The following is a 26,150-nucleotide window of genomic DNA, read 5'->3' on the forward strand; positions in this document are numbered from 1 at the left end:
GCACGATATGCGCAGCAGAAAAAGGTATATCAACATCTGAAGTGCTTCGAGGTGGTGTTCTAGGCTGGCGCGTGCTCTGCGAGGTCGGTGCAGCAGCGCGCCAGGGTCCGCTCCTGCCAAGCACCGCTAGGCGAGAAACCCACGGGCAATTTCGCGACTCTCAAATCTCGAACTTTGCACGCCTCCATCCTCTTCCGCCAACCCACCCGCACATCCACGAGGTATGTCTACTCCGCCGCCGAGTGCCCTGCAGAGAGCCAGGAGGAGCAATCGCACGCATCCTTGCGGATGACGCTGCGACACTGCTCCCTCCGTTGCGACAAGAGCTGAAGAACCCTCATGTCTGCACGCGCACTGAGGGCACTCTCCACGCTCTGGCCATCTGGAGGCTAACCAACTTTTTTTTGCAGATACCTCAGTTGCTACTCAGCCATTGAGAATCTTAGACAACCGCCAAAATGGTCAAGACTTCCGTCCTCAACGATTGCCTCAATGCTATCAACAACGCCGAGAAGGCTGGCAAGCGCCAGGTCCTGATCCGCCCGTCCTCCAAGGTCATTGTCAAGTTCTTGACTGTCATGCAGCGTCACGGTATGTCCAAATCTCTCTCCTCTCTCACAGTTCCAACGTCCTTCCCATCCCTACCCTTCTGTTCTTCCACCAAGCGCGCGGTATATGCGCTGCTCTTCGGGCTGATAACTAGACAATGATTTCGCGTTACACGATCTTTGTCCTTTAAGTGTCCGATACATTGAATTTCCTGCGTACAACTTACACGTCTTCGGAACCCTTCCATGATGTCTGATGTTTATTTGGCCGCAACATATACTAATTCTGTCCACCAGGCTACATTGGCGAGTTCGAGGAGGTCGACGACCACCGCAACGGCAAGATCATCATCCAGCTCAACGGCCGCATCAACAAGACCGGTGTCATCTCGCCCCGCTACAACGTCCAGCTCCGCGACATGGAGAAGTGGGTCGTCAAGCTGCTGCCCTCGCGTCAATTCGGTTACATTGTCCTCACCACCTCGGCCGGCATCATGGACCACGAGGAGGCCCGCAGGAAGCACGTTGCTGGAAAGATTCTCGGTTTCTTCTACTAGGTTGCGCGGAATATGATGAGGTGGGATGCATATACCCCGGCTTAGGCAGGCTACGTTCCTGCCTATGATGGCCGTCATAGCGACGATAGACGAAGAAATGACAAAAAGCTCATGACATTTCACGACACTTTGGATGACTTGCGGTGCCATTGTGATGTCTCGCTTGACCATGCTAATCTAAAAGCAAGCCACCCATATGGGTTTGCCGGCTGTCACACAACACGAGGGGGCTCAAGTGTAGGTATATGTAGTTGTTCATTACTATATACACAGATGCCATGTTACTCAAATCACACCGACCCAAAACGCCTACTCAGCATCTACCGTTTTGCATTTCATCCATCATTCATAACTCATTCATCCCTATATCCATCAAACGCCCAAAACTCCATGCTTAACGATGCATCTCCTTACTGCCCATCTAATCATACAGATCCTCATCCATATCATCGGCATCCAATTCCGCCGCCGCATCGCTTTCATCATACATATCTGAATCCTCCTCCGAGTCCGAATGATTCGGCAAGACGAGAATATGTCCATCATCCAGCACCACGCGCGCAACTTCTCCATCCTTGATCGCGCCGCGGAGGATGAGCACCGCCATGCGGTTCAACACCTCCTTCTCGATCAAGCGCGCAAGCGGCCTAGCTCCATACGCAGGACTGTATCCAGCGGAGCCCAGATAATCACGCACCTCATTGGTCATTTCAATACGCACATTGCGCCCGTTAGCCTGCAGCCGTTTCTGGATCTCCGCAAGGCGAACGTCGACGATGCTGCGGATCTCGCGCTTGGTGAGGCGGTTGAAGATGACAGTGGAGGAGATACGATTGAGGAACTCAGGCAGGAAATAGTTGCGCAGGGCGCCCATGACAAGTTCCCTGGTGGTGGGATCGATCTTGCCATCGGGCGCGTTGGGGCGGGATAAGTGCTCGGCGCCGAGGTTGGATGTCATGACGACGATGCAATTCTTTGCGTCGACGATTCTGCCTTGGCCGTCGGTGATGCGGCCATCGTCCATGAGCTGGAGAAGGACGGTGAGGACTTCCTTGGCGGCCTTTTCGACTTCGTCGAAGAGCAGGATGGAGAAGGGTTTGCGACGGAGGGCTTCGGTGAGCTGGCCGCCCGCGTCGTGGCCGACGTAGCCGGGTGGTGCTCCGATCATCCTGCTGAGGGAGTGGCGCTCTTGATATTCGGACATGTCGAAGCGGATCATGGCCTTGGGGTCGTCGAAGAGGAACTCGGCGAGCGCCTTGGTGAGAAGCGTCTTACCGGTACCTGATGGACCGCAGAAGAGGAAGGAAGGTGGCTGGTTAGGGTTGGCGAGACCAGAACGCTGAAGGCGGATAGCGTTGGAGACAGACTGTACAGCTTCCTTCTGGCCAACGACAATGGCACCGAGGTGGCGCTCCATGTTGAGCAGCTTGTCCTTCTCGGTGGTCTTGAGTCGCGTGACTGGGATACCGGTCCAGCGTGCTACAATCTCGTTGATCTGATCTGGACCGACATTGTCGCTGAGGAATCCTTGATTGTCACCAGCACTGTGAGCATACATCTCAGCATCTGCCTTGGCCTTGTCCTTCTCGAGGTCATGAATGCGTTGCTCGACGTCAGGGATGGCGTAGTATTTGAGATCAGAGGCTGTCTGGATGTCGCGCATACGCTCTGCCTCGGCGAGCTTGGTCTTAAGACCGTCGAGTTTCTGCTTCTGCTCTTGGATCTCCTTGCTGCGGCCCTTCTCCTTCTCGTACATTTCGCGAAGTGGTCTGAGCTCCTCCTCAATGTTAGCAGCTTCTGCTCGTGCTTCCTTCAGACGCTGCTGCGAAGCTTCATCCTTCTCACGAGATAGAGCGTGGATTTCGATTTGCAGCTGTCGGTGACGGCGCTCGAGGTTGTCCAAGGCCTCTGGCTGTGACTCTCGGCTGACTCGAACGGCTGCAGCAGCCTCGTCGATGAGATCGACAGCTGAATCGGGAAGACGACGCTGTGTGAGGTACCGAGCAGCCAATGTAGCGGCGGAGACAATAGCTCCGTCCATGATATTGACTCCGTGATGGGTTTCGTATCGCTCCTTGAGACCACGAAGGATGGAGATGGTCTCAGGAATCGACGGCTCCTTGACAAGGACCTGCTGAAATCGTCGCTCGAAAGCCTGGTCCTTCTCTATGTATTTCCTGTATTCGCCGAGCGTTGTCGCACCGATACAGTGGAGCTGTCCACGAGCCAACATGGGCTTGAGCAAGTTGGCAGCATCCATGCCACCTTCTCCGGAAGAACCAGCACCCATGAGCAGATGGATTTCGTCCACGAACAATACTATCATCTCCTTGGACTCCTCAATCTCTTTCAGGACACCCTTCATGCGCTCTTCGAACTCTCCACGGTATTTGCTGCCGGCGACCAGGGCACCAACATCCAAAGAGAGCAGCTTACAGGCGGCCAGGTTGGCTGGCACGTCTGCGTCGACGATGCGGCGGGCAAGACCCTCGACAACTGTAGTCTTACCGACACCGGGCTCTCCAATGAGAACAGGGTTGTTCTTGGTTCGTCTGCACAGAATTCGGACAACTCGTCGAGTCTCCTCTTCTCTGCCAATGACCGGGTCAATCTTGCCTTCTCGTGCCATTGCCGTCATGTCTATTGTGAACTTCTTGAGATTCTCGTTGGCCTCCTCTGCATCTGCCGTCTTTGAGTCTACCCGCTTGGTTCCTCGGAGTGCCTGGATGGCGTTGTCGATCTGCTTAGTGTTTGGGACGTTGGATTCGGCGAGACATCGTTGTATCGACGCGTCCTGGCAGAGTGCCATGATGAGGTGGTCGACGGCGATGAAGCTGTCCTTCTGTGTCTTGCTCAAGTCTTCAGCCGCACGGAGGACCTTGGCCATAGCAGGTGAGGGCGACGTGCGCTCTGGCGGAGGATCTTGGCTTGGTAACCGTACCAATGCCTTCTTGAGAGAGCGCTCGAATAGTTGTGCGTCGCCATTTGCGCGTTCGAGGACCTGCTTGAATAGCGGCGGTGGGGGAACGTCGATTTGGTTTGCGAGGTCCTTCGGCGGATCTATCAGCGACACTGAGAGGTGGATGGGTGTGAGTTGTGAGTGTGCATAGCCCTTGGCCAGCTCGAAGCTGTCGGCCAGCGCCTTGGCTGCGCGGTCCGTATAGGCGTCGAACGAAGTCATTATGATTAGTGACTACGGCCGTGTGGAATGGTTGAGCCAATGCTGTTGTGGTAGCGTGAGTCTATGGTGGGGTATTGTGTTGTGCAGTGTGTACAGTATTAGTGTACTGGGTATCTCTGAGAAGCAAAAGTGACGACGTCAAGGCAGCCTCGAGGATTTAATATACCCTCAAAGACTTGATTCTCGAAGACTCAGGCAGTGACCAGTTAGATCTTGAGCTTTCTCGTAGCCTGTCGTGACTTCTGCCCTGTTGGAACTTTCGAGCACGTTCCCGAAACTGGGCCGCGAACCAGTGACGTTGTCGCCCCACTATGACGGATACGGCAGCGACCTAGTCCAGGGTCCATCTCGACCAACATCAGGCATCGAGTCAGCGTCCAGTGTTCACAATGGGGCGCGCGACGTGGCCGTTAGTATGCCCATTATGGAGCATCTTCACCGGCAATACTACACGGCCTTGGGCTGCAAGCAGTAGCGGATGTCCAGCCTGATGAAAAATACATTCAAGGGTACTGCGCAAGGCTCACAGGTCACAGAATAACATGGAAATCATTTGATTGTGGGGTGTGCTTCAATATCATGTTGTAGTGGAACAACATGGAAATCACTTGACAGTGCAGGGTGCTTCAATATCACGTTAAAGTGAAATCATATTTGGTCCTGCTTTACTGTTTCAAGCAGGGCGCGCACGCGTCACCCTTCGAAGGGAGTCGAATCGAATCAAGCCGACGGCCGCTATGTTACAGATTGTGATTTCGAGTAGTATCTAGCATCCCACTGTTGGGATTAAGACCAGACAATCAATGTCGGATTCACATCTCTACTGTTGAAGACATTTGTATGAACTTCACTTCCTTCAGCCCCTAGTATTCCACCGTCCTAACTCTGGCCCTCAATTCCGCGGGCAACTCCTCAGCCTTGACTATACCCATACGTATGGCATCGCCCCACAAGAACATGGCGCGATCCTGCGCATACGCGAGGTAGTCGAACTCCTCCTCATCCTGTGATTTGTAAATGTCAGCATCTTGTTCAGCTCCAATGTTTGCAATTTCTGTCTCTCCCACTTTCTCTTTACTCACGCTTCCTGCCTTCTTCTCTTCTTCTGCCTCTGCCTCTGCCTCTGCGCGCATCTCGGTCGTTGCTCCATCAAGCCCCGCCGCGTTCTCGTTGCCGCTGGCGCGCTTCTCTTCTGCGTCGAAGTCGGGCAAACCAGGGACGTGGGCTTGCACGATGCCCCAGGCTACCCACATTGCCGAGTTGGCAAGACGCCAGAGCTTGGTCTCAGCCATCAGACGCTTAGCCTCTTCCTCTGTCTGGCGCTCACGTTGAGCCTCTTGCTCGGAGTACTTCTCCCCAGGCGGTGCACGGGAGTCAAGCATGAATTCCGAGATTGTGTTGGGTGCAGCAGTGGCAGTGAGTGCAGTGGTGCTACCAGATGTAGGGAGCGGTCCAAGATGCGGAGTGGATGGGTTTGAAGCGGAACCTCCAGGTGCTCGGTATGCAGGTGTGTGCAGCAGGTAGGAGCATATGAATCGATGCTGCTCCTCAAGCGTTGGGTAGTACTTGGTGTTGCATCGCCATGAGTAGTCAGGATCATGGTAATTATATGCCCACTCGGTCTAGGCTATCGTCAGCGCTGTTCTACATATGATAAAGAGTTCTATATATAAGCAGCCGGTGTCAAGTTGAGGAGAGGCCTACAAAGTGGTTGGCAAACTCAAGACCAGGTAAATTAGCGTTTGCGTATTCGAAATCAATGACCACGAGCTGCTTGTGCTTGTTTGCTGGCAACAAGAGAGGTGATTCGCCCTCTGGGACCATGCGGAGGATGTTTCCATATTGCGTCTAGAGCGTGACCAATCAGCTGTCACATTCACAAAATTCACTCGCAGATGACTTACATCGTTATGTGCAAACACCAGTCGCTCGTTGATCTTTTCGATGCCACCGTATTGCTCCTCGAGCCACTTCCTGTACTTCTCGACAGTTGCTCGGAAGACAGGCCACTCCACGCCACACACCAGTCCCCTCTTCTTCCACTTGTCTGCTGGGTTTCGGATTGATTCCGGGTCGCTATCCTTGATTTGCTGGTCAAGCCATGTCACGACCTGCTCACAACGTTGGACCCACTTGTCCCAATTCTGCCATACGAAGGGCCCAGCCTCTCGCTCTTCCCTGAGAAGATCAATGCCTTCGTGGAGCTCACGCATACGCTTCGCAATCTGCTTCGAGGTATCGACCTCGCGCAGTTCCTTCGCAGTGAGTGCCTTTGCATGGAGGAATTCCTCGAAACGTCCATTTGTGAACGTGCCGAGCAGACGTGGGCCGATGCGCTTGCGTGCAAGACGTTGCAGGATCTTGAGCTCGGATTCTCTGTCGATAAGATGCTCTACCTGTGGGCCGTAAATGCGGAGCAGAAGCTTGCTGTACCTCGTTAAAACACGTGAGACTTTATACATATATGTCAAACTTACGGCGGCGGGTTTTTGGGCTTGGGGACACCATCTGCACCCTCAGCTTGCGAAGGAAGGTCTTTAGGCGGCGAGACAACGTAGACAGCATTCGTCAATGCGCCGCTCAGCCTCTGTACGTCCATCTGCTCGCTGAGATCCAATGGTACTCTCCGCCAGCCCTTCAGTCGTAGTGTATGCGCGATGCGTAGAATCTCAAACTTGAACGTGTCCCATGCTTCTTTCTCTTTGCGTGCTTTCTTGGCAGACTTCTCAGTGACTGGCTCGAGCTCTGGGGTGTCGGTAGTGTACGCCATTGTTTTCGAATTGTCAAGGATGGCTTCACAGTTTGGAACAAGCTGATCTACAGACTCGAAGTAATCTGAGTCTGCCGTGACTAGAGAGTGACGCTTCAAGCCTGTCGAGAGCTTACGGACATGAGCATACTTCCTCTTCGTGTCAGCAGGCTTGATAGCCAATGTTTTCTCCAAGATGTTTGCTAGCTGATCGAGAGCAACTGATCCGTCGGATGATTGAGATCCACTTCTTCCTCGAGTCTTGGTAGTTTCTACGACGCTTTCGGCGACATCTTGAGTAGATTCATGGTCTTCATGCTCAACTTTGGCAGAGCCCTTTCGCTTGGCTTTTCGTGCCGTGCGCCTTGCTCGTTCATGTTTGATCCAAGCACTGACTTGCTTCAAAAGACCATCATGGTGGTGATGACCGTCTGCAGAACTGTCTGAAAGAAGAGAAGAAAGAGAAGGATTGCCATCGTGGCTCTGAGACTTGTAAGATGGCAGGTGCTCAATAGATGGCCTGCCGGAGAGCCTTTTGCGGCTCAGACTGGAAGTATACTGGCGTGCGGTCTTGTCGAGATCAAGATAGTCCTTCTGCTCAAGATCTTTGTTCTTTCCAATGATGAGTGGTGAGATGCTCTCGTCAGGGAAAGTGACCACTGTGTGGGAACGTATAAGCAGTTGTTCGACAATGGAGGATCTTGGTGCAATGGGATGGGCTGTGCGGATCACGAAGTCATATTGCTCAATAGGGGTAGCACACCATATGCTAATGGATTTGCACGCTTTATGTGGCTTGCTTGCGAGTGTCAAGAGTAACTCGTCAAGACAAGTACATAACACATTGGATCAGACATGCGGTCTCCCAAGATGTCTTTGGAGACAAACAGGCTGCATCGTCCGTCGTTCAACCAATTGCAGGTTGTACAGAATGCGGGGTGTTTCGGTCATGCATATGTGCAATCGGAGGCCATGGTAGAGGAGCAACGTACCTTTTGCAGCTGAGCGCGGTGACGTGCTATCATCCACGGTAATATTCCTTGCCAGCTCGGGGCGCTCACTTCGATTGGTGCTGCCTCCCGGCGCGGACCCCTCATTAGAGCTCGCCATTGTAGGCTAGGACTGAAATGGTGCTGACGATCCTTGGAGCTGTGTAAGCTGTGCGAGATTAGACCTGCTGCGCAACCGAAATATGAAGTGTGAAAATCGCCGTCCCGAAGTGTGGGTTTGAAGAGTTGTGTTTGAAGTAGGCGTGGACATGTGATCCAAGTGGCCAGGCTTGTAACCAGGTGGACGCTAGCAAGAGTACGCGAGCCAAGGGTCCACGTGCCAAGTCGATTGGCGGTTAGGGTGTTGCAGCTGCAGGGTATGTAGTTCAGAGAAACAGCTGTATACACAGTTGAATATCTTCAGGTAAAGGAATGAGGACTGCAAATTTTCCCGCTCGATGGTAAGTCTCCGCGGTCTTGTGTTTCTGCTTGGTCGCACCTGCCTCCGTTATTTGGGCGTGGCGCAAGTGACTTGGCGGGCTACGTCAGGCCTCGACGCTAAACAGCACAAACCTGAAAGAAGACGCTGCTGATAACGGGGTAGCCAGTTGTAGACGGCTGGCTACTGGATGGACTGAGCCTAGACTGTGATTGGCAAAAGGAACTCTTGAGGACGGCGCGTGATAACGAGGTGATTTTGGTATTGTGATCTATGTACGACGAATCTTCGCGCAAAGACGCCGTAGGCCTTTACGAGGCTATAGGAAAATACAGGGTCCAACCATGTGCCCAACGCCGCGCTGCAATGCTACAATGAAATCCAAGCTTATCGATCCACCAGGGTAATAGTACAATGTGTTGACGGTGTGCTACCATCGAGAAATTAGACTGCCTGTGCCCATTCTACAGTCTCGAGAGCCAGCATAACCAACAACAATGTGGATGGCAGGATCCATACGACATAACTCTGGAAAAGAATCCTCGACATGGCTCCCATGTAGACATTGTTGATCTGGCAGATTTGCGCGAGCTGGAGTGCCGTTGGAGCACCGCTAAGGAGGAAACAAACGATAATGAAGATGGGGTCGTCCAGAATGCTGACAGGGACGTACTTTGCGGTCAAAGCCAACATCGGCGCCATGAGGAGTGTGGGAATGAGCATGCGACTCACCAAAGACGCAATGACGAGTGTCCTCTCCATCTTCGGGTCTTCTATTGCGTGTGGGTCCTCCTTGGGTAATGTGTTGCGTGCTAGGTTAGCACCTAAGACCACAAGAATCAAGGGAACGGCTACCTGCCCGCTTTGATTGACAGCTCGTGTAACTGAGTTGCTAACAAAGGACCCTGGACTGAAGAATAAGTGCTGCAATTGCGGCACCGATGCAACAATGATAGCGACCAGCATAGCCCATAGAGGCGGATTCATGAAAGCCCACAAGCCGCTGAGGAAGCGGGCTAATCCTCTGTAGATCTTCGATAGAATTTGCTGGAGCCATTTGGGCAAGGATTGGAAAATACTGCGCCCGAACCAAGAAAATGCCCTAGAGATGGAGGTGGAAACGTTGTGCACAGCATTTCGTGTTCGCTTCGGCCAACCCTTGATGCCTTTTGGAATTTCAGAGTCTTTGTATGGCTTGGAGTCATTCGCATGTCCGTTCACGAGGTTGCCGTTGGGCTGATCATTAACGACACCGTTCCCTGGAACGACAACATTCCCGTTTGTTGGCGTAGCAAAGTAAGAGTCGGCTTGAACATCCTCACGATCGGAGATGGAACCAGAGTCGCTGATGTCCGGTGACGTTTCGTAGCTCGTAACATCTCCCGAATAGTAACCAGATTGCGAATCACTCAAGAGGTGCTGGGCCTCATCGTCATCATATTCGCCGTTTTCCAAAGCGCTGCTCTTTCCTCCATCTTCTTCCGAGTATGAGGTGGCGGGTGCGAGGAGTACATTGAACCCCCACGTCCAGCGTACTAGCTGTCCGAGTTGCTGGAAAATGAGCAGGTATAGGATGCCACGCGCAGCGACTTCGTTGTCGTTGTCACCTGGGACTTTGTCCCAATGGAGACCTGATAGCGTTTTCGAGAGCGAGATAACGAGAGAGATGGGTAGTGAATTGGAGTTGCCAAAGACCTGGGGCAATTAGCTGAGAATTTTGAGCATGCGGGCGTTGCATCGTACAGCCATGGCGATGAGAAAATTGGAAGCGCGTTTCTTGAAACCGCATACTCTGGACACCAGAATGGCGGCGATATAGGATACGAGTGTTTGTACGACAAAGATGATGGGGATGACGGCAAGGTCGGATAGCTTATCGGCTGTCAGCTGCGAGGCCAGCTTCGTAAAGACTGGTTGTTTGGTTAGTATGGTTCGCGTGGTGCATCTCGAGAGCCCCCCTCTCATCGTGACAAGGAGTGAACAGCTGTGTATTCAAGTTGGCGAGGAACTTCTGGTTCTCGGCGTCGAATTGCCCCATGCGTGCGACGATGTAGCCTGGCAAGCTCACGCAGACGACTTCCATAACCGCCTCAAAGACCAGCAAGGTGAGGTTGGCGAAATCCGGGTGCGCGCTGTGCGTCTTCTTGAAAGCGCCCATGAAGCCATTGCCGCCGTAGTCGTATGATTGCGCGCTCATCGCGACGAAGTTGGTGGACGTCTGCTGGAGGTCGCGCAGGCGAAGGGCCTGTGGGCTGGAGAAGAAAGGCATAGTTGATGCCTGGCGTCTGTCGCCCGTCGTGGTTTGGCGGGAGCAGGAGCGGCCGTCGAGAAAATGTTTGGGGCTATCGTGAAGCACGCACTGTCTTCAAATGTCGTTTCGAATCACAAGTGATCGACGTCACAGCAGCGCAGGGCAAGTTTAAGAGAGCGCCGGCGCGGCCATTGCGACGGGGGCTGTGGTAAATAAAGTTGCGGCGGAAAAGCAATGGCTGGCAGCCCTGCAGTCAACAAAGCCAAGCACCCGGCGCAACTGCGTATCGATCAAGCTCCATGGACATATCTGAGCCACAAATGCTCATCAATGGCCCTATTGCGACGAGGCGCTAGGGCTGCACCGCTTTGGGTCTTGTTCTCGCCGCGGAACGAGCGAGGACAGGCTACGCGAGCACTCAATCACGCCGCTGCACCTCACTAACGGGCAGATGAGGAATTCCTGTGGCAGTCCCGCGTCTTCCTCGCGTGTCTTGCTCTGGGGACAGCGACCGCCGCATCGAGGCTCGCTCAAAACCGCTTACAGCACCTTGGCCGTCGCAAAAATACAGGCTTTTCTGCTCTGCCAGTCCAGCATCCTGCGCCCGCAATACTTGTTCTTTTCTAGCTCTCCCTCGCGCACCCCCTGTATGCCGTGTCGTTTGTGCTGCCGTGCTAGTCGACATCACCGTGAAATCAGAGCTCCCACACGCCAAACGCCCGTCGACGTCACTACCCACACCTCTCTTTCTCCACGATAACCCCACTAGCAACGGCTCGTGGAGCAGAGGTGCATCACACCTTTGACCTGCATTCACCTGCGTCTATTCCTTTTTCTTTTCTGCCCGTCTTGCTCCTACATCGCGACCCCGCAGAGCCCAAGGCTGCAGTACGCTCACTTCCACCATGGCCTCTCCCGTAACAACCCCCGACGGCACCACCCCCGATGCCGAGTACGACTCAGACACTGCCTTTGGATCTCCCTCTCCATCCTCTCCCGCCGCCTCCTCGAGCCCCCCGTCCGCCAATGCCGCGCACGCAGCCCTCTCCGCCGACCGCCCCGTCCCCCGCACCGTCTCTACCTCTGGCGCCACGGCGAACATGACCTACTCCTCCACACCTCTGGGCAACATCAACGCAGCAAGAAACCCCCGTCCACCGAACGCCCCCACCATCTCTAGTCGTGGCAGTGGCCTCAATGTCTCACAAGACATCTTGGACCAGGATACAAGCAGTGCATCTCGGGCCGTCAAGGCGCACCTCCCAATGGCGCACCTGGAAGAGGGCCATTGCCCCAGAGCCCTGGATCAACGGGGCCCCATGTCCCCTGGCGGCAGTCCCTGGGCGGGTATACCTGCAAGGCTTCAGGCCTCCTCTAGGGCGCATCTGGTATCCCTGGCGGCTTCCAGTCTGCGCCTGCTGTTCCTCGCGTGGGCGGCCCCCCGAAGCCCTCTCTGGCAGAAAAGCGTGGAGCACCGCGGCTCGGTGGTCTGCCAGGCGCCGCACCTGCCGCAACCCCCGCTCCTGCTGGCAAGAAGGGCAGGCCGAAGATGACACTCTCTCAAATGAACGGTGGCACCGCAGACGACGCACCAAAGAAGCCTGAGACTATGATGGACAAATATTCCGAGTACCTGGACACCAAGACTGGCAGTCTCACATTTGCAGGCAAGGCCGTCCTGAACTCGGAAGGCGTGCAATTCGCAAGTGGCACCTCATTCAGCATTTCGTTAGACGAAGTCGACACCCTTGACGAGCTTGGCAAGGGCAATTACGGCACAGTCTACAAGGTCCGGCACAGCAGACCGCGGATGCGAAAGCCAGGCCAGGGTTTGGCGGGCAACAAGGCTGCGCCAGGCTCGCCATCACGGTCCGGTTTCGATGAGGAGGCCAGCCCGACGACGGCAAAGCCGGCGGGCCCTGGAACGGGCATCGTCATGGCAATGAAGGAAGTACGGCTCGAGCTGGACGACTCCAAATTTGCTGCTATCATCATGGAGTTGGACGTTCTCCACCGCTGTGTATCACCTTACATTGTCGACTTTTATGGCGCCTTCTTCCAAGAAGGAGCAGTGTATATCTGCATGGAGTTCATGGACCGGAGGATCAATAGACAAACTTTATGGCGATGGTGTGCCCGAGGGTGTTCTACGCAAAATTACTTTGGCAACAACCCAAGGTCTGAAATCGCTAAAGGACGAGCACAACATCATCCATCGAGACGTAAAGCCTACGAACATCCTGATGAACACCAAGGGCCAAATCAAAATTTGCGATTTTGGTGTGAGTGGAAATTTGGTGGCCAGTATAGCCAAAACAAACATCGGTTGTCAGAGTTACATGGCACCCGAGCGAATCTCGTCAGGTGGTATCGCCCAAGCAGGCGCGAACCCTGGAGGTGGCACCTATAGCGTACAGAGTGACATCTGGAGTCTCGGCCTCACTATCATTGAGTGCGCACTCGGCTGCTATCCGTACCCGCCAGAGACATACAATAACATTTTCAGTCAACTGAGTGTGAGTATTTGCTAGTCTTCCCGACTCACATCGTACTAATTTCGTGCAGGCGATCGTCGACGGTGAGCCTCCGGATCTACCTCCAGAGGGCTACTCTGACGCGGCACGAAACTTTGTGCGAGGCTGCTTGCACAAGATCCCGAACCTTCGACCGACATACGCCATGTTGCTCCAACATGCGTGGTTGGCACCGCTGGCTAAACCCGAAACAATCACGGAGGAAGATGAGGATGAAGTGGTTGCGGCGACGGAGGCGGATGCTGGTGAGGCTGCAGGTGACAAAGGACTGCCGGAGCCCATCGATGCGGTATTCGACCAGGAGGTGGCCGATTGGGTGAAGGGTGCGATTGAGAAGCGAAGGAATGGGACCATGAAGCGCGCGGAGAAGCCAGCATTACACGCTGCACCCCTGGATGCGGTACAAAGTCCATCTCAAAGCACGCCCGAGCCAACCGGCTAGGAGGCACTTTCCGGGTGAATCCGGCCTCAGTCGCGAGCACTTGAGATACACCTTCGCACATACTCAAGATTGTGAGCACGTGGGCATTTCGATGCCAGTGCCATTTCCTACCACACACGACCCTGTCGCGGGTTCTTTTATCCCATGTAGATATATGCTGGTGTAGCAATTAATGGACAGAGTGCTTCACATGCAGCTCTTGTTCACGGCGCATAGAGCAATGCATTGGAGGTGCTTTGGGGAAACACTACTTAGCCTCGGAAGAAAATTATTTGAATTGACACATGGAAGCTACATGTCCCCACCCGGCTGCTGTAAATACCTGTATGTGTATCTTAGGAAAATGTACTGTAGTTATGCGCAGCATTATTTCGCAGTTCCCTCAACTTATTTACTGCAATCTTTGACTTTTGTAGCATTATTGTCTTACTGCATTGACTATGTCTGGCCTTCACTGCAACCCAACAGCATATAAGTTACAGTGAAATGTGAATATAGCGAAAGTTGAGGGTGACGTAGCTTTGATCACAGACATGCCCGGGGCAGCGCCGCCAAGGCCACTAGCCACAGGTGTGGCTTCCAATCTTAGAGTGGCCGTAACCCAGGAAAGAACACAGTGGTCGGAACCCAGACTTATTTGACCACGACTTTCTTTGAGATTCCCCGCATCTTGCCAGACATGCCACAGGTCTAAGACTGCCTTCTTGTCCTACAGTGCATGCGCCTTTTGCACGACTAAAGTAATATTTCCTTTCGTCGCTCCTTAGACACATCTCCAAACCGCATTCAAAGGACACTTGCCCACCATGTCCGGGACCGACTACAACTACGACGAACAGGTGCGCTGCCACGCGTCCGCAACAACGACGCGCTGCTAACCCATGACAGGGACAATTCTTCCCCTTCTTCATCCTCACAGTCACCACACTCGTCACTGTCCCCACCACAATCTCATTCCTGAGGCCAAGCAAAGGTGCGCATCCGTGGCGACCTATCCTGCACTCAATCATTAACAGTAGCCAGAGCTCGAGAACACTGGAACGCGGATAGAGTCCGAATTCGTCCCCGAACATGCCGATCTCATACAAGGACAGCGCAAGAAGCAGAAGCGGCTCGAAAGGAGGCTAAAGCGGGGTCTTCTCATGGTGGTAGGATGGACACTCAACGCTGCCATGGTCTACCTTATCCTTGTCACTGCGCGGTTGACACCAGATATCTGGGACCCATATTCCGTTTTGGGCATCCCCTCGGTAAGTTCAAGCCAAGCTATGCAATTTGGCGCGCAATCACATCTAACTGTGACAGACTGCGGATGAGAAAGCGATCAAGAGCCGTTACCGCAGGCTTTCCCTGACTTTACATCCTGACAAAGCTCGCGAGGATCCCGAGAAGAACATTACCATTCAGTCGATCAATGACAAATGGGTAGATGTCACCAAAGCTTTCAAGGCCCTCACCGACGAGGAGATTCGCAACAACTTCCTTCAGTATGGCCACCCGGACGGCAAGCAGAGCTTCAGCATTGGTATCGCGCTACCCAAGTGGATCGTGACTGAGGGTGCCGGAAAATACGTCCTGCTCATCTACGCGCTCGCACTCGGGGTCATTCTGCCGTATACGGTTGGAAAGTGGTGGTATGGCACACAGAGGTTGACAAAGGAAAAGGTGCTTGTCGCTAGTGCTGGCAAGATCTTCCGAGAGTACGACAACGAACAGGGAGAGTCTGGTGTGATAGGCGCGCTCAGCACAGGAGAAGAGTTCAATGAGGTGCTTGATGGCCACAAAGCGGAAAACGGACTATCGAAGCTGGAGCAAAAGATCCTTTCTGATCCGGATTCGCCTCTTTCGAAAGCTATCGCAAGAAAGGAACGACAAAAGCTTGACGACATGGAAGACAGCCGCAGACGCAAGGTCCTTGCACTACTTTGGGCGTACCTTGGACGCGTTGAGCTTGACGACGAGACTCTGAATGATGGTATGATATATCAATCCAGGTTATCTATGTTGTTTTGCTAATGATCGCACAGAAAAGTTCGAGGTAGCGCCAATCGCACTCCGGTTGAACGAAGCTTATACTGCCATTTCGCTCGCATATGGCAGCACCGGCGCTGTCGTCTCTGCATACCATACCTCACAGAACATCATTCAGGCTCTCCGACCCGGCGCATCTCCGCTCGAGCAACTTCCATACTTCACACCAACAGTTGCTAGCGCAGCCGAGGCGGAGCGGTCACGTACACATCTGACCATACAAGAATTCATGCGCTTGCCCGAATCGCAGCGAAAAGCCCGCGTGGTCGAATCAGGACTTCTCTCGCAAGCCCAGTACAACACTGCCATGTCTGTGGCCTCGCAAATTCCTGTCCTCAATATTGAGAAGGCCTTCTTCAAGGTTGTTGGAGAGCGCTTCGTAACTCCAAGCAGTCTGGTGCAATTTGTACTCAAGTGCCGATTCGTCCCCCCAGCCGCGACAGACCTACCAGAGATCAACCCGAAGGACCTGTTGGACATTGACCCTGAGGAAGGTGATGTTGCGGCTATCACTGGTCGCAAGAACGATCGCTCCGGAGAGAAGCCCATTCAGCCTGCCCTCACACATGCGCCATACTTCGCTCGTGACCACGCGCCGAGGTGGCATGTTTTCCTGGCTGACAGCAAGCAAGGCCGCATTGCAGTACCCCCCTTCACATTCTCTACGTTCGATAAGCCTATTGTGGACGTCAGTGGTAAACCCACGTTCAACGTGCAGACATTGAAGATGCAGTTCGGCGCACCACCGCAAGCCGGTAGCTATACTTTTGTCATGCATGTGGTCTGTGATAGTTACATCGGTATGGACACCAAGATGGAGGTCACGCTAGTGGTCGAGGATGCCAGCAAAGCTGAAGAGGTCGAAGAGGAAGAGGAGATTAGCGAGCCAGAAGATGGTACGTTTGACTCCCGTTCTAAAGAGTACAAAATCATGGCTGACCTGATAATAGATTCCATCGCAGGTCAAATGCAACAACTGAAGACCGGAGGCGCTCCTCCAAAGAAGCGAAAGCAGGTCAAGGACGACTCCAGTGACGGCAGTGACACCGAGGGCGATGCCGAATCTGAGAGCGAGACTGACACTGACACTGACTCGGACGAGGAGTAGACGGTTTCTTTTAACTATTTACCGCGGCTTGGAGTATTTGGCGAAATGTATAATTCACCCGCTTTTAGCGAGCGCGCTGCATCTGCGAATGGCGTTTGGGAGACTTGTGGGCGCCTCAATATTGAACGAGGTGGAGCGCCTTGGCCACACCGGACAGGATATAGGAATTGTGTAAATGCTTCATAACTTGATCACGCCTAGCATCTTGCGCCAGTCTTCGGTGGCTTTGCATCTTGACAAGCCCGAAAGTTGTCTCATCGTGAGCGCTCCTGTGCAATTTATGAGATGAAAGATCTGCATCACCAAGAGTGACTGACCGGGGAACCATCGTCTTCCGAGATGATCTGCATTGCTTAACGCATGGTCATATACCTAAAGTGGGGAACGTTCAAGACCGGGTGTTCGCTGGATGTTCTCTTCAACACGTGCATGGTTTCAGAACCGTCTCGCCAGCCAAGTCAACACCAGAAGTCATTCATCAAGAACGCCACCTCGAATACAATCAAGGAGTAGAATCAGAGCCGTCTCATGTACGAGGACATATACGTGATGTGATGGTATAGTACAAGGACACCGTGATGAGTCCCGGTCGATGGCGTAAGTTGCTTGTGCAACAGAAGGGCTTTGGAAGCTGCAGCGTTTCCATCATGACAAAACCAGGCCAAGCATGATCATCCTGATACTTGTACAGAGCCTCGACTCGAGAGATTGCGTTCATGGAGAAGAACGTTGAGCTACCACGATGACCCTGCTCTTTGCAGACCGCTGCAATACGAAAATAGGCTCCTCCGCAACGATTCATGAGTCGCACTGTCTCAAAGCGAGCACCGGCTCGTTCGGATGTCTCCACAACCATGTGTGTCTCGGTTGCCCGGCATGATCGACGCCACCTCCACGACATTCACCTCTTGGCAGACGCCTCGGATACTGGGCATCCGCTATCCTGAGGCTCTTAACTACGCCTCAGTCTGCAAGGCACATAGATTCAAGCACTTCTTGGCTGGCACATCACCCCGCTTGGCGTTGCGGGTGGAAGTGCGCCGTGGGCATGACAGGTCGCGTAGTGTGATGTGACAACGGCAATACAGGGGCAAATACCGAGCAGTCTCTTGGTACTGGTGGTGCCCAAGCATCTAGAATTTGTATATATGCTGCTGATGGGAAGCCTCCAATTGCATCCTCATCCCACACTCTCTTCTCTTCACCAGTCTAATACATTCTCTTCTCTTCGCGACTTTGATAGTCTGCTTAACACTCTCCTTCAAATTTAATTAACCACACGTCTGCGACGTTTAATCCTACTCACTAATTCACTCCTTTCCGTATTAACTGGACAACCCCACAAACACTCTTTACAAGATGTCTCTCAAGTACTTCGCCACTCTCGCCCTTGCGACCATCGCTGGTAAGTCCTTCCTCCACTTCTTGAGCTTGGGATTAGACATTAACAACACTCCACAGCTGCAAAGCCCATCTCTGCTCCCGTCTCCAAGCGTCAGAGCAACATCTTTGGTGATGGCTTCAATGGCGCTGTACTCAACGGCTTCAAGGGCGACGGCTTCAACTTCGCCGATGGCTTCAACAACTTCAACGAGCAGCAGCAGATCATCCAGATCCAGCAAGAGAACCTCCAGATCATCGACAACGGTCGCCAACAGCAGATCGTCCAGCAAGTTAACCAGGTCCTCGTCGTCGATCAGGTCAACAACGGCTTCAGCAACGACATGAACAACCTGTTCCGCAAGTCCAACTTCCAGAACCAGTTCCGCGACGTCACCACCGTCATGCTTGTCGTCCAAGAGATCCAGATCGCCATCGACGACGGCCGCGGCAACCAGATCCAGCAGGAGATCTTTGCCCAGAGCGTCGTCGTCGCCAACCGCGGCGCGCGCGAGACCCAGACCGTTATGGTCTTCGACAGCCGCAAGCTGATTGCACAGGACATCCTGGGCAACAACGCCTTCCAGAACATTGGCCAGTTCAACGGCATTGCTGGTGCCACCGGCGCCGTCCGCAACGACATCCCCACCAAGACCCAGGGCGTGCAGCTCTTCGGTGCTAAGCCCACCTGGAGCGCTGTTGCCGAGGACCCGGCTGCGGCCCTCGGCGGTATCTGGGAGCAGAACATCCAGGACCTCCAGAAGAACGACAACGATGCCGCCGACATTCAGCTGAACGCTGAGATCGCCAAGCAGGAGGCTCAGGCTCTCAAGGATGCTCAGCAGCAGGAGCAAGGCCAGGATCAGGCTAAGGACCAGGAGGCACAGAAGGCTGAAGAGGAGGCCAAGAAGGCTGAAGAGGAACAGGCAAAGAAGGCCGAAGAGGAGGCCAAGAAGGCACAGGAAGAGCAGGCAAAGGCCGCTGACGAGCAGGCCAAGAAGGCAGAGGAGGAGCAGAAGAAGGCTGCCGACGAGGCCAAGAAGGCTCAAGAGGAGCAGGCAAAGGCCGCTGAGCAGCCCAAGAGGGCTTAGATGATTTCCTCCTAGCTATTGTTCTGGAGCGAAGTATCTAGAGTTACTCAGTCTCTCACTATTGAGTCAAACAAAGAGAAGTTCGCGAGGAGTGGGATCGGGAGATTTTAAGAGGAGAAAGTATTTCAATATACCCTTGTGGTTTTGAGGATGAACATTCACGACTATGCATGGGTAGCAGGTATTTTACAACCAGTTCGATGAGAAAATGTTATTTGCGGGTTACGAGAGTTAAGAAATATCTGTCCTATTTCACTTTGTTTTGGGCTGATATGTGATTCACCTTCACTTTCACTTTTACCTCGACCTCACCACTACGTTGTATGTAGTCTGTAGCAATTGAACTCTCCAGTTCACACAGTCACACCGCGATGGCGCCCTCAATCAACCTCCAAACCTACCCTCTGAGTCCAAGATTCCATCATCTCTGCTCAATCCGGCGCTCCATCAAGCGCACCTACACTCTCGCCTTAATCGCCGCCATCCTACTCATCCTATATCTCGCCCTACAATCCCTAATCCCATCTCAACCGCCAATACCCACCCTCCAAACAACCAATCTAACCACGCCCCGCGCCCACTCGTCCATCCGCATCGCAAAAGCCACAATCGCCTACGCGCCTTCAAACAGCGTATACGCCCGCTCCCTCGCCCTACACGCCTCCCAAAGCTACGAAACACACGTCCTGCGCACGCCACTCGTCAAGGGCTTCGCAAATACACTCTTGTGGCTGCAACACGTCATCACGTCTGAACTGCTGAAGGACGAAAATGAGAGGGCGGAATGGATACTGTATCCCCACCTCGCTACTCTTTCGAAACCGCGTACTAATGTTGAGAATATAGGTTCTTCTCCCCGAGCGTTGTTGTGGCGAATACGCTCATCCCCCTACACACCTTCCTCCCGCCACTCGCATCTCCGGAGTTCGATCACATCCACGTTCTCGGCACAAAGTCCGACGATGGCGAGGAAATGAACTGTGAGATGTTCTTCATGCGCGTTAGTCCGCTGTCGCTCAGACTCCTGGTTCTAGCTGTGGCGGCTGTTCATGTCGATGCACGGCGGGACTGGGGTAAGGATATTGTCGGCGCAGCACTGCAGTATGTGCTCGAGCAAGACGAATACAGGGATAAAGTCGTGTGGCAGCCGGGGAAGTGGTATGATGGAGCTGGAGCAGCTTTTATGCAGGTCAAAGGGTTGTTGGTGATGCGGGGGGTGATGCAGCGAGTGTATGCTCCGGTGGAGGAAGTACCGAGTAAAGATGAGATTGGGGAGTTTTGGGATACGTTTAGGAATGCTACTCTGGTGCTGAGGGAGGCGGGATACAGGGGACATACCAGTGTGCAAGGGGAGTTTGCGGTTTGGGTGAGAGCGTTGAAGGAGTGGGTGGAGTTGAGGACATGGGATGTTGAGGGGATTAGGGAGAGGATGGAGGTGTTGAAGGGGAAGTTGGGGATTGGAGATATTATTGGATATGGGATGAACTTTGGATAAATCATGAGAAACAAGATGAACTTCGGTTAAACACTTCAGTCCTTCTATGATTATTGAAATGGAGCAATTCGAAAGCTTGTGTTCGCCCTGATGGAATATGAACGATATCCGGTGACGCTTGAATATGTGCTAATAAATGTGCGACTGCAGTGGTTTCGTAGATCCCATTTCCCGTGACTTGTGGTAGATTTATCGAACATGATAATTATTCTGGGCGTGTTATGCGATGGATGTGGTGCGAAGACAGTTTTGCCTTCTTTCTGTGGTATGTGAGCGGAAGATATATATGTTTGGGCTGAACACTAACGCGTTCTCCGAGCACCTGTGAGCTCATCTATTACCGAAAGCGATCTTGTAGCAAGGCAACGATAACCGCTTGTGTTCATGATATGTGCAGCCATTCTTTGGCTCGAGGAATTCTGCAGTCTCTTTACATCGCACTCCACGATCGAATTTGAGGCTGACGTCCGCGAAGACGTTTTCAAGAAACTCCCTAGGGTAGTCTTCTTTCCACAGGCGCCCGAAGAGTTTGCGATCCCACGTGTGAACGACGATGTCTCGGCATAGACTTCGATGTGCTGAGCCCTTGGCTGTTCGAGGGTAGATCCATTTAGCCAGTTCGATGGGAGAGTCGTTGCGGATTATCATGCGGCCTATGAACGCGTCGATGGTGGCGTCACCGAAGGCGGATGCTTGGATTGTAGCGGACAGCGCATAGCAAGCAGACATTTCGTCCCAGTGCATTTCAGTCGAATTGTCTCTTACATACGTGTCGGGTCCGATCGAGAGATGGAAGCGTCCGGTATAGAGCCATTTCGCATACAACCTGAAAGCGTCTGCATCGACATCGGGAAGCTTGACTGTTCGTAGCGTGTCTCCAACACGTTCTGAGCTCAATGTTGCGAGGAAGTACTCGGAGGATGATTCCAGCAGGTGAGCGTGCACATAGAATTTCTCCTGTTCTTCGCCTACGATGACCACTACAGGCTCTGAAGTGATACTAAAGCTGGTCAGCAGAGTAGTGTCAAAAGTGCATTGGTTCATACGGCGGTCCGCCACTAGCAAGGCACGGTTTCTTGTCTGCTGAAGGCTCAGAGATACTGGGTGAACGGGCCTGATCATTGTCGAAGATAGAGCCCTGCATTTCGTCCGCACTGCGTTTTCCAGGGCTACTGCGCTGTGAAGTTGCACGCCTTGCGGAATCTGGTTCGAGGTCGGTCTCGTTCGTGTTGTCCCTCGCGAAGCCAACGGGCTGGCTCATGGCGACGTAGAGAAATTTCGACATGTAGGAGTGCTGCGCGAGAGTGTTGGTTTCAAGAATTTTGCAAGCTTGCACGTGAGGTGATAGAAGACAGCTCGGCACGTGATGTTTCCGTCGCACTCCTCAGGTAAAGGCAGGAGCAACCTACCCACTCAACAAGCAAGAGCACTTCACCACCAGACACCAAAATCTCAATTATGAAATCAAGAAAAACGTTCGTATTACACACACCACACCTCTATGTACAACCCGAATCCTCTTCCCCATCCTACTCCCCCCTCTCAAACGTCGCCCCAATCTTCTCCCTCTGCACCACAACCTCGCAACTCGCCTGACTGTTCTGCGCATCACTCAGCGCCCTGACAATCCCGCTCTCGGCTTTCTCCCGCACCAGCGTCCTAAGGCTATTAATCAAATACGCCGAGAAAACATCCACGCTCCAATCGCTCGGCAAAAGCGCCAAGACATCGCCGATATCAAACCAGCCCGCAAAGCGCTCTAGGAGTTCGCTGGTGCGCTCGACGCGCTGCGAGAGGTCTTCGATTTGCAGGAAGTCTTGCAGCAGGAAGTTGAAGAGGCGGGATTGCTCGGCGCGGCTGGGGAGTTCCGATGCGGGGATGGGTAGGTGGCCGGCAGTGATAGGGCGGAAGATGGAGCTGTAGCCGTACAGGCAGTAAGAGATTGACGTGTCGAAGTCGCCGAGGCCGTGGACGAGGAGGCGCAGGGCTTCTTGGTGGCGCTCTTGACGGCCATTGAGGATGATCATTTCGGGGACGAGCTCTTGCTCGAAGGGCTGGAGGCGCGATAGTATCGAGCTGACGTCGTAGGAGGATGTGGCTGGTTGATTGGAGCCGAGAAGCTGGAGTAGGCGTAGTCGGGCTTGCCACCATTCTGCTGGGATGGCGTTGTCGGTGATGAAGCTGTGGTAGGTGGGTTTTGGTGGTACGAGGATGCGGTAGGTCTCGTAAGTTTGTGCGAGCATGGCGCGTGCCTCTGAGTTGCTCTCCAGCTCCGTGATGACGGTGTCCAAGTAGAAGGCGATGAGCTCGTTGACGTATTGCGTATGCTTCTTACCAAAGACTAGGTACTCCAGATATTCCTTGACAGCACCGGGTGCCTTTTCTCTGAGAAGGGCAACAGCCTGAGACGGCTCGAACTTTACTTTGCTCTGGTCATCTGCAAAGATCTGAACACCAAGCTTGGGGTTCCGATTTGCGAGCCACGCGCCATATTCCTCAACTAGCGACTTATCTCGTAATCGTGATAGATATGTTCGTAATGTGCGCTCGCCATCCACAAATTCGCCGCCCTTGTCTTCTTCTCCGTCAAGGATACGCTTCCAAGTTGCGAGCACGTTTGGCGCTTTTTCTGATGACTTGCAGTTGCCTTGATAGAAGCGACTCAAAAGATACAGCCGCTTGAACTGCTCAAGAAGCTCGACGGCGCGTTCAAAGCAGTCAACTTCCTTGTCAACCAGCTCGTTCAATTCTGCTCGATGAGTGCCAGGACTTGAGCTCCCCTTGGCACTGCCCTGATCTAAGAGGAGAAGAATGTGAAGGAGTGCTGCATCTACGCTCCGAAACACGTTAGGGTCGTTCGTGACGCTCGCCATGCCTTTCTGCCTTTTCCAGAACTGAAGGTACCTCTTTAAAAAGTGCAAGAGGTTGTCGCCGAATGGGCCGTTGATATCGGTCGGCATAGCGGCGAGATCGTTTTGTTGCAAGAACTGCTCAACAAGCGTGGTGATGCCACCTGAGATCTGTATGCCTTCGGGCCCTTGTACAACTTCCTTTTGCAAGATGGGTAGGAGACTCAAGACAACGCGCGGGTCTACTTCGCCCTCAATGAGTGCTTGCTCAGTAATGCGCTTCTCGTTCTCAAAGATTATGATGTTCGTCTTCGTGCGAAGTATGACATCCATGAAGAGCATGACGGACGCTTTCTGGCGAATGTAGATGAGGCTGAGATACTCTGATTCATTCTGCGGTTCTTGCCCGCGGATATCACCGAGCACTTTCTCGAGCTGACGACGATCAGGCTGTATTCGTGTGCCATCGCCCGTTGCTGTAAATTGTGCTTTCTCAAGGCGCGCGTCCAATCGCAGAACGAGCGGATTTCGCACAGTCCACCATATCTGGTCGTCAGCCCATAGCAGGTTTCTGGTCTGCAATCTCGACAGCCTGTCCGTGAATTCGCGATCGGCCTTGACTTGAGCGGCCGTTGTAGCTTTTGTAGCTTCTTCAGGATTCGCAACAGTACCAAGTTGTAACCGCTTGACCGAAAGCTTCGCTCCAATCTCAGACAATATGAGGTCATACGGCTCAACTACGGTGCGCATACCAAGTGGTGTTGCTACGTGCGTGCCGGTCTCCTGCGTTAAAAGGCCAGTCCCGCTTAGGTCCAGCCACTCTTTGTTACTCTCAGCGTCACTCGGATCGACATCCCAGCGCTGAATCTCAACGCCATACATGAGTTCCTCCTCTTCCTCACGATGCACTGCAGCAATGACGTAACCCTCTTCAGCATCGACGTCAGGGCCAGTCGATGCTGCCAGGTCTATGCCGGAGCCATCGACCACGATCGAATCAGGATAGCTGCTGAATTGTATGCTGCCTCTACACATGTCGCCATCTAAATTGACAAACATGCCGACACCGGGTTCAGACGGAGTCGTTCCTACTGTGAGCAGGAACTCGTTCGGATTGGGGGAAGCTACGTGGGGCCTGAGAGGCACAAACGGGGGCGGCTTGCGAGGTTCTTCGACTTGCACTTGCGGCACATTTTCTCCTTCTGGGGGCGGAGGCAACGGCTTTTCTGGAGACGTAGCACCACTCCTAGGAAGACTAGACGATCTTTCTCCTGCTTCTCCACCAGGGGCTCGACCTGGCGATCGCGCAGATGCCGGGGACATGTTTCTCGAGAGCGACTCTGGCACATCGAAACCGTATCGTTGCCGCGGCGCTCGCGGACTTTCTGTTCTAGATGGTGGACCACCCAGTCCTAGCATATTCAGACTCGTGCTTCGAGCATGACCGCGCTGCTCTTCCTGGACCCGAGGCACCGGACTTGCGTTGGAGACGCTCCTGGACGGCGGCTGAGGTATCGAGGCGATGTTCTCAGCAGCTCCACCCACATCGCCGGCGTCTGGGTCTAGAGAGGATATTGGGAACAAGCCAATCTTCTGCTGGTGCACAACATCGAGTAGCGCATACGAATGCGCATCGGCGGCGCACGAGTAGGCGTCTCTCCGTACTGAGGTCAGGCATCCTCCGTACTCGATCGTCTTAAGCGCTCTGGGCGGGGAGTGCTCAGATATGTGTACTAGTCGCAGCCTCTTCTTGAGTCCAATCACGACGTCGACGCCGCCATCAGCGTCATCGTCCTGGCCCTCATTCAGATCGACACCTCCCACCCATAGACAAGCAATTGGCTTGAAGTTGGACTCGGGGCTGAGCTCGGGCAGCGAGTAGATGGAGAAGGTGTTGTTGCACAGTATACAGGCCTTGTTGACCTTGGGGAGGATGAGGATCTGCTGCACGCCGGGGCCGTTGGGGTCACTGTGAGGCGGTTCCAGCCGCGATGCGATTATCGCGGTGGGCTCTCCCGAGGTGTCATCGGGTTCTGGGGGCAGGAGGACGAAGTGGATGATCTCGGCGGCTGAGGTACCGACGTAGAGGTTACCGTCTGGGATTGATTAGCTACATTGACTAACTAGGTACAATTGCAGGACCCATGAGGCGTTTCTGAGGCTGTACATACTCCACACTTCAACGCATGTTATGCGCACGTCTGCCGCGTCTCCATCAGCGGACAGCGGCAGGTCGGACACGAGCTTGCGGAGGATGAAGGGCCCGTCTTGGGGCGGTGGTCGCGGAGTCAATTGCGACTGAGGAGCTGCTTCTGCCATGTTTCAAGAGCACTCTATGCGCCATGGCTGGCTATTGGCGCATTCTACGGGAAGCGTGCATTGTAGAGGGTGAAGGGAGCTTGTGCATGCGCATGTGGTGCCTGGATCGCGAACCATGATGATCCATGGCCCCCACACGCGGCTTGCCCTGTGCGCCGCAGCACTCCCGAGCTGGAGTGAAAGCTGT

At 53.6% G+C, this 26,150-nt stretch overlaps 9 protein-coding genes across 9 annotated transcripts; 5 read left to right on the forward strand and 4 right to left on the reverse strand.

Annotated features, from left to right (window-relative positions):
• The first annotated feature begins 176 nt into the window (after positions 1-176).
• On the forward strand, positions 177-1,228 carry SNOG_02003 (hypothetical protein). Its single transcript, XM_001792570.1, has 3 exons — positions 177-221; positions 411-591; positions 846-1,228. Exons 2-3 carry the CDS (start codon positions 459-461, stop codon positions 1,103-1,105), a joined length of 393 nt encoding a protein of 130 aa, XP_001792622.1. The 5' UTR covers positions 177-221; positions 411-458; the 3' UTR covers positions 1,106-1,228.
• Positions 1,229-1,526: 298 nt separating this feature from the next.
• On the reverse strand, positions 1,527-4,286 carry SNOG_02004 (hypothetical protein; the record flags this gene model as incomplete). The annotated part of the gene is made up of 1 exon (XM_001792571.1): positions 1,527-4,286. The coding sequence occupies one exon, from the start codon at positions 4,284-4,286 to the stop codon at positions 1,527-1,529; it is 2,760 nt and encodes a 919-aa protein (XP_001792623.1).
• An 863-nt stretch (positions 4,287-5,149) lies between these two features.
• SNOG_02006 (hypothetical protein) lies at positions 5,150-10,732 on the reverse strand (the record flags this gene model as incomplete). Its single annotated transcript, XM_001792572.1, has 8 exons — positions 5,150-5,908; positions 5,991-6,134; positions 6,191-6,713; positions 6,764-7,694; positions 8,028-8,151; positions 8,983-10,158; positions 10,207-10,373; positions 10,435-10,732. 8 exons carry the CDS (start codon positions 10,730-10,732, stop codon positions 5,150-5,152), a joined length of 4,122 nt encoding a protein of 1,373 aa, XP_001792624.1.
• An 887-nt stretch (positions 10,733-11,619) lies between these two features.
• SNOG_02007 (hypothetical protein) lies at positions 11,620-13,690 on the forward strand (the record flags this gene model as incomplete). The annotated part of the gene is given in 4 exon segments (XM_001792573.1): positions 11,620-12,061; positions 12,100-12,787; positions 12,804-13,230; positions 13,280-13,690. The coding sequence occupies 4 exon segments, from the start codon at positions 11,620-11,622 to the stop codon at positions 13,688-13,690; spliced, it is 1,968 nt and encodes a 655-aa protein (XP_001792625.1).
• Positions 13,691-14,496: 806 nt separating this feature from the next.
• Positions 14,497-16,829, forward strand: SNOG_02008 (hypothetical protein; the record flags this gene model as incomplete). The annotated part of the gene is made up of 6 exons (XM_001792574.1): positions 14,497-14,529; positions 14,579-14,663; positions 14,714-14,940; positions 14,996-15,665; positions 15,718-16,617; positions 16,672-16,829. 6 exons carry the CDS (start codon positions 14,497-14,499, stop codon positions 16,827-16,829), a joined length of 2,073 nt encoding a protein of 690 aa, XP_001792626.1.
• A 1,359-nt stretch (positions 16,830-18,188) lies between these two features.
• Positions 18,189-19,300, forward strand: SNOG_02009 (hypothetical protein; the record flags this gene model as incomplete). The annotated part of the gene is made up of 2 exons (XM_001792575.1): positions 18,189-18,234; positions 18,291-19,300. The coding sequence occupies 2 exons, from the start codon at positions 18,189-18,191 to the stop codon at positions 19,298-19,300; spliced, it is 1,056 nt and encodes a 351-aa protein (XP_001792627.1).
• A 371-nt stretch (positions 19,301-19,671) lies between these two features.
• Positions 19,672-20,795, forward strand: SNOG_02010 (hypothetical protein; the record flags this gene model as incomplete). Its single annotated transcript, XM_001792576.1, has 2 exons — positions 19,672-20,093; positions 20,147-20,795. 2 exons carry the CDS (start codon positions 19,672-19,674, stop codon positions 20,793-20,795), a joined length of 1,071 nt encoding a protein of 356 aa, XP_001792628.1.
• A 330-nt stretch (positions 20,796-21,125) lies between these two features.
• Positions 21,126-22,080, reverse strand: SNOG_02011 (hypothetical protein; the record flags this gene model as incomplete). The annotated part of the gene is made up of 2 exons (XM_001792577.1): positions 21,126-21,795; positions 21,842-22,080. The coding sequence occupies 2 exons, from the start codon at positions 22,078-22,080 to the stop codon at positions 21,126-21,128; spliced, it is 909 nt and encodes a 302-aa protein (XP_001792629.1).
• A 244-nt stretch (positions 22,081-22,324) lies between these two features.
• On the reverse strand, positions 22,325-25,963 carry SNOG_02012 (hypothetical protein; the record flags this gene model as incomplete). The annotated part of the gene is made up of 4 exons (XM_001792578.1): positions 22,325-24,768; positions 24,795-25,034; positions 25,072-25,740; positions 25,816-25,963. The coding sequence occupies 4 exons, from the start codon at positions 25,961-25,963 to the stop codon at positions 22,325-22,327; spliced, it is 3,501 nt and encodes a 1,166-aa protein (XP_001792630.1).
• Between the last annotated feature and the right edge of the window lie 187 nt (positions 25,964-26,150).

This window comes from Parastagonospora nodorum, assembly GCF_000146915.1.
Source record: "Parastagonospora nodorum SN15 chromosome Unknown scaffold_3, whole genome shotgun sequence".
NCBI classification, from domain to species: Eukaryota; Fungi; Ascomycota; class Dothideomycetes; order Pleosporales; family Phaeosphaeriaceae; genus Parastagonospora; species Parastagonospora nodorum.

What these genes read in the sequence shown, in the direction of transcription:
- SNOG_02003 (XM_001792570.1), top strand. Translation starts at nt 459, where the DNA reads ATGGTCAAGACTTCCGTCCTCAACGATTGCCTCAATGCTATCAACAAC. An exon ending in GACTGTCATGCAGCGTCACG is followed by an intron (nt 592 to 845) that starts GTATGTCCAAAT and finishes TCTGTCCACCAG; the next exon opens with GCTACATTGGCGAGTTCGAG.